The sequence below is a fragment of the Centruroides sculpturatus genome, unplaced genomic scaffold (genome assembly GCF_000671375.1).
Source record: "Centruroides sculpturatus isolate CEXI.00-Female unplaced genomic scaffold, Cexi_2.0 scaffold83, whole genome shotgun sequence".
Taxonomy (NCBI): Eukaryota; Metazoa; Arthropoda; class Arachnida; order Scorpiones; family Buthidae; genus Centruroides; species Centruroides sculpturatus.
Window position 1 is genome coordinate 676393 of NW_019384393.1, and position 6882 is coordinate 683274.

Below are 6882 nucleotides of genomic sequence, written 5' to 3' on the forward strand. Positions count from 1 at the left end.
CGGGAATTCGAACATATTTTTAGACCTATCTAAAAATTCTCTAATTAGTCTTGGAAGAGAGTGAACCTAATTTTTGCATCTGGTAAAAATGGGTAAGATCAGCTATAATCTAATAATCTTAATCTTTGCACATATATATATATATATATATATATATAAAATGAATTGTTTTTCTCTTAGTACGATAATATTGTAAAACTAAAATAGCAATGTTTCATATCAGTATAATTATACCACACTTAAATGGTCATCTAATGTGAAGTAGATAATAACATACAATACATTTATTAGACAAAATAAAACAAAAATATTATTATAATTTGCAGAAATATTTATTCTTTAAAGATTTCAAAGTGCAGAGAAAATTCAAAAATGATTCAATAATTGCAGTTGTTACTGAATGATTTATTAGTAATTTTAGTAGTTATTTAGTATTGTTTACTGTAAATTTTATACATATCAATATCTATAAGTATATTAAACAACCCTAAGCCCTATATATATATATATATATACATGTATACATACTTTTGAGATCAAAGGTAATTAGTTGATGCAGTTTTTGAAGTCTCTCTTTGGTGGGTGATATGGGATTGTAATTGATGCTTGAAACCAGCAACCACATTCACCAGAATGTCATTAGGAATGGCTTGAATCTCGGCTTTGATAACAGATTAGAGCTGTTTGAGGTTGGCAATAGGATTTTGATAAATCCTATGGTAAATCCTATGATTTTGATAAACATGGTTAAACATTGGAACCTACCAATGTTTAACCAACAAAAATGCATTCATTCAGTGAATATTGCTCATTTTTAAATTTTTATAAAAATTGGCATGTCAGCACTAAACAATTACTTTTGTTTACAAGAATGTTGCGAGATTTACATATTTTACATTTTACCTATAGTGGAGCACTATAGGTAAAATGTTGACCTATACCCTTTGACCTGTAGCATTAAATACTACGGTCTTGAGGTACTCCTCTTTTAATTAACCCTGCTTTGCAGGTAGTTATGATTACATAGTTGCGGCCGTAGCCGCAATACATTAATACCCAACAATTCTATTTTTATTTAGATTAATTATATTGTTTAGTGGCTGCGAGATCATCATCATCATCAAATAATCTTTATTACTTAGCCTGATACCGCTTGGCATAATCAGGCAAGAAATTACAGAAACGATTACATTGATGTTACATGCAGATGACAATTGCAAAATAATCCAAAAACAAACGTTGGGAAAGAAGTAAAGAAAAGAAAAAAAATAAAAAAATAGATAAATAGACAAACAAAAAAAAAATAAAATAAAATAAAAAATAATAATAAAGTAAGTAAATGCATTAACAGTAAATGAGCTAAAGTAAATACAGTGGAACACTGGTTAACAAAACGTCCTGCTTAACAACCAAATCGGTTAACAAACTTTCATTTTGCAAAAATTTTGTCTTGGATAATGAACTTAAGGGCTTTTTGTGTCAAATTTGTAAGCTTGCCGACTTTTAGGGGGAATCAGTTAATCATGTGTCGGTGATGGTCTACGGTCCTTTCGTACGTTGGTGGTGGCGGAGGAGACAAAGATGATAAGTATTTTACAGTGAAAATCATTTATTAGAACAGGAAGATGCTTATATATTTGAGGTGGTTGGAAATGGCTTATCTACAGTATTTTCTCCCGGTACTGGGGAGTGGTGTATCGCTGGTCCTATGATAGTGCAAGCTGATCAGGCGTAGCCCCAGAGTGGACGAGATGGGTTCGCTTGGTCACAGAAGCGATAGTAGGTGACAGAGCTGCAACGACTGGAGTCATGCAGGAAGAACAGATGAAAGTCTTACAAGAAGAGCATTTGTCAGAGGAAGAGGCTAGGGAAGAAACCACTAGTGCTGAGATCAAGGAAATTTGCAGAAAATGGAATGATGTGCAGGAATTTATCAAGAAGCACCATTCTAACAAAGTTGTGGCTAATAGGGTCATTAATTTAATGAACGATGCTATGCTAGCACATTTTAGAAAAATTTTGATTAAGAGACTAAGACAATCAACTTTAGACCACTTTCTTGTTTCTTATCAAGAGAGACCTTGACTTGAAGATACTCCAGATGCAGTGCTACCTGATATTTTTATGGAGGGAGATTCCTCTTCCAAGCATTACGCTCCATAGAAACAAAGGTATGTACAGTACTACTTTATTAAATAAAGTTTACATATTTGTTGCTGTAATGATAGATACTACGTTTTCTTATATTTTCATCAAAGAAAACCCATTTTACAAATAAAATTACAAAAATACTGATGGCTAGAACGGTTAATTGTATTTGCATTAATTTCTATGGGAAAAATTGCTTCGGTTAATGAACGGACTTGTGGAATGGATTACGTTTGTTAACCGGGGTTCCACTGTAAATGCGAATATATACATTTACACAGTTGCATTACCTTATACATTTAAGTGTTACCACAGTTCATTCTAGGGTAAAAACAAAAATGTATATTGTAGTAAACATGTCGCATAATAGATGGTGAAACACCACAGGTTGACATATACCATTACAGGTGAAGGAACACATAATAACTTCATTGAATACATTGGACAGTCTTTAGCCTGTGCAGAATGTCTTGAGCCACAGATAAACAATGATGCATATCAAGATGCCACTTGTAGTTTAACAAATATCACTTCTAATCAGATAAAGTTTGATAAGTTCTTTGAAGAGGCCAAAATTGGCTTTATTATGAACAAGGAAGTCTGGGTTTACAGGCCAGTCCATATTGTTTAGATTTACTTGCTGCCTTCAGCGGTGCCTAATATCCTCAAGCATGGGGCAGTTGAAAAGATAGTGTAAGACACCATCTTGAATACCACAGAGATTACAGTGATCATTATCTTATGAAATNCAGAGTCCTTGGCTATTTTAAGGGCCCTACACTACATAAAGAAGGAACAAAGAACCTTTAAGAACAAGGCTGTATACATTTTCACTGATAGCAAGGTAGCCCTGCACCAGATACAAAATCTTAATGTCAACCTCCCCATTATAAGGGATACTATCAACGCCCTCAACCACCTCAATGGATCCACAGTCATCGCCCTCGCCTGGACTAAAGGGCACTCAGGCAACAGGGGGAACGATCGTGCAGACTTCCTTGCCAAAAAGGCTACACATAACCTTGATACCAGCGCATACTCAAAAGTGCCTTACAGTTGGATGGCAAATCAGCTGCTCAGCTATATTTACCAACAATGGCAAAGAAATTGGGACAGCAGCAGCACTGGGAGGACAACCTACTGCTTCTTTCCCCTGCTGGCAAACAGGGCAAGATTTGACCACTTCACCCCCTCTTATGAACTCACGCAAATCATGACGGGCCACGGAAACTTTAAAGGTTATCTGGCCCATTTCCTCGGCAAAGGGAATGGACAATGCCATTGCTCGCTTAATGAATGGGATGACAGCGACCACTTGCTGTTCCACTGCCCTCTGTACGAGAACAAACGAAGACAACTGATACAAGCTGTGATGCAGGAGAACGAAGTGTGGCCATGTCCGGCAAGTCTTCTTCTCAGCAACAAAGACATTTTCACAAAATTCAATGAATTTATTCGCCAAATTAAGGTGCTCAGCTAACTGTGTGTGGAGGGCAACCTCTCTATCACATGGTCTCTATCTTAGCGCCACGATTCTTCACCCAGGACTTCAGGCGGCCTTAGTTTATGTTACTAACATCTGCATGCCAACGTCGGGATCTGCTTTATTCTGTACAGTTTTACTTTGGCTAATTGTAAAGGGCATATATATGTTCAACCCGCTCTAAAGTGTAATTTCTGTTTAATTGTGCTATGTACTTCTGATTATTGTATCTACTTTGTCATATCTGGACTGCTGTGTCAGTCTAGCTATTGTGATTGTTTCCTCTATTATTCGGTTCCCAGCCATCCTCATGTGATCCCTTTTCCTCTTCCTTCTCTTCCCCCATTCCTCTCCTCCTCCTCCTCCTTTCCCCCCTTCTTCCCTGGGCTATACGTATTGGTAAGGCCGTCTCTTTCACAACTGTCAACTGTCCTTGTTTCTCAGTTTGGTCACAGTGACAGCACTGTCGGTGTAGATATTTATGGACATATTGACAAGATTGATGTTACACCATTTGGTAGCCATTAACATCACAAAGATTTCAGCTTGAAAAACAGAGCACTCCAGATGCAGCTCAAATGTCTGTTTATGGATCTCACCACTTGCATCGAAAATCATGAAGGCACTAGCTGTGCCTTCAGCAGTTTTAGAGTTGTCCGTGAAACCTTCAATCCTCATGGGTACTTCACGTGAAAGAAGTCCCGTTCTCCGGGCAGGATGTGGGAGGGTGGCCATGAGCCTTTCAATCTCATACATGGAGGCATCAAAATAGTGTCATTAGTGGCTGCAAGATATCAGCACCCCTGGACGGGTAGTTAAAAAGTTGTTATCCTTAAACAAAGTTGTTGCTGACTTATTTGATACCCTGTACATACATAGCCAAATGATCACATTAAGTGCTTGGGCTATAAATCTGCTGTTTTTAATAATTAATATTAAGTTATTTGCTACTAGAGGTTGACATTAGGCACCATCTCTTATCTAAGCTAATAATTATAATTTAAATAATTTATTAAATAATTTAGAATTATCTGAAAGAACTGGCCTGGGATGGGCTTGAATCTTTAACCTCCATTTGCCATGCAGTGCACTTGCCAGTTGTGTCACTCAGGCCTTCGCTTTCAGATATATTTAAATTTAGATATAACCTCACATTGTCAATGAAGGTTATTTAATAAATTATTTAAATTATAATTATTAGCTTCGATAAGAGATGGCACCTAACATCTACCTCTATTAGCAAATTATTAGTGTTAATTATTAAAAATAGTAGATTTATAGCTCAAATATTTAAGCAATTGTTTAGCTATGTATCAATATCAGTATTTTTCAATTAGATTCATCATTAGTATCTTTGGTTTTGCTGTCACTTTCCTTTTCTGTGTTTTCATCATTACTTTTGGTAGTTTTCTCAACTAATTTTTTTTTACCCTGCATCTTTTGTAAGTTCAAATGAAAATCCTGCATGTCTATAGAACTACTATAAATACACATTTTTGTAAACATGCAGTATACAAATGATTTTTTGATAACTTTTCAAGAACATTTTTGCATTATTAGCAAAGACATGCAAATGATTAAGTTTACAAACACCTTGTGTCATGTGATACCCAGTTTTGGGTTATAAAGGCCAGCAGCTGGCTTGAGCTGTAAATGCTATCAGAATGGTTTATGGCAACTGAACTTTCAAAGAAGCATAGAAAATGCCTCAGAATAGATAGCAAGCTAAATACCGCCAGTTAATGTATGGAAAATGGGATTGTATCCTGGAGCAGCAAGACCTTGGTTTGCCAATGTGCACGGCAAGATATGAATACTAATTCAGTGATGTGTGTCATGATGGATGCAGGAACATCTATGAACACGCCAAAGAAGGAGTGGATTACACCAGCACATGACAGCGTGCATAGACTAGCAGATTTGTTGAACAGTCCATCGGGACCCATTATCATGGCACATGAAATCCAAAGCTGTCTGTCACTGTCAATCGGTGCATGTGTGTCCACCTAAACCATTCACAACAGGTTGCATGATGTTGGGCTGCATGCACAACATTTAGCAACTGGGATGCTATTAACCACTCAATACAAGCTGCACACCTGGTATAGTATCTTCATCTTGCAACTGGACCAGTGAATGCTATTGGGTATTGTTTATGAATGAATCCTGTTTCTGTTTATGGAGGAATGATGGCCTTGGACAGGTGTGGCAGTTTCCTGGGAAATGCTACATACCAGTCCTTTTCACTGAGTGTCACATCAGCCCCAAACTGCTTGGAAGACATTGTATTCAATCAGTAGACAGCCTTGGTTCACATTTCTGGTACTCTGACAGTGGATCAGTATGTCACATGAATTGTGGGACCTGTGTTTTGGCCACTGGTGCAGGCTGTACTTGACACTGTGTTCCAGCAAGATAATGTATGACTGCATATTGCATGGTGAACTCTCATCAGCCTGAACAGAATTTGCATCCTTCCCTGGCCAGAAGCTGTGCTGGATCTCTCTCCCATTGAACACCTGTGAGACCTCATCCGATATGAGGCATATGGAGACCACCACTACATACTGTAGATGAAAAGCACATTGCAGTGGATGCAACTTGGTAAGGGATACATACCTCAGGCAAGTATTAATTGTCTCATTGATAGTATGCCTTGCCATATAGTGTATGGAACCTGCACAGCTGCTGTGGGAACCATATTTATTACTGAATAAACAGGTGTCTGCTGCATATTTTAGTTTGTTCTTTTAATCATTTGCATATCTCTGTCATCTTACCAGACTTGCCATATGCATGTTGCTATGCACATTCTTTTGTGATGTTGCAATTTCATTTTTGAGGAGTGTACATTATGGTTTTAACACAACTGAAATGTTTAAAAAGTCTTGAAATTTATAAAGCTATTATGAAAGGGACTGCAATTAACTTTAAAGATTTTGCACTGCTGTCACATGCTTGGAGAGCATTATAGTTATCCTTTGCTTAATGCGGGATTTGATTAACGCACAAAATTAATTGTGGCAATCCCTTTATATGTGCGGCAGAAGTTTTAATTTATGTAGCTTTACTAGCTGTTTTTACTTAACCTAGATACCATATTTTGATTAACATGATTTTGATATGTAGTAGGATTGAGGGATTAATTAACTGTGTTAATCAAGAGATACCTATCAAGGGCAGTAGTTAGCTTTTTTTGCTTAATGTCATATCTATGTTTCTGTAGATACTGATGGAGTGAGCATCTAGTA

General features: G+C 37.0%; 1 protein-coding gene across 1 annotated transcript in view; it reads left to right on the forward strand.

The window, feature by feature from the left end:
* The window catches only part of LOC111618280, a 12788-nt gene extending 9160 nt beyond the window's left edge, over positions 1-3628 (forward strand). The window contains exon 2 of the mRNA XM_023359776.1: positions 2901-3628. Within this exon, the coding sequence (XP_023215544.1) occupies positions 2901-3628 (728 nt within the window). The remainder of the gene's footprint in view (positions 1-2900) is intronic.
* Positions 3629-6882: the final 3254 nt, after the last annotated feature.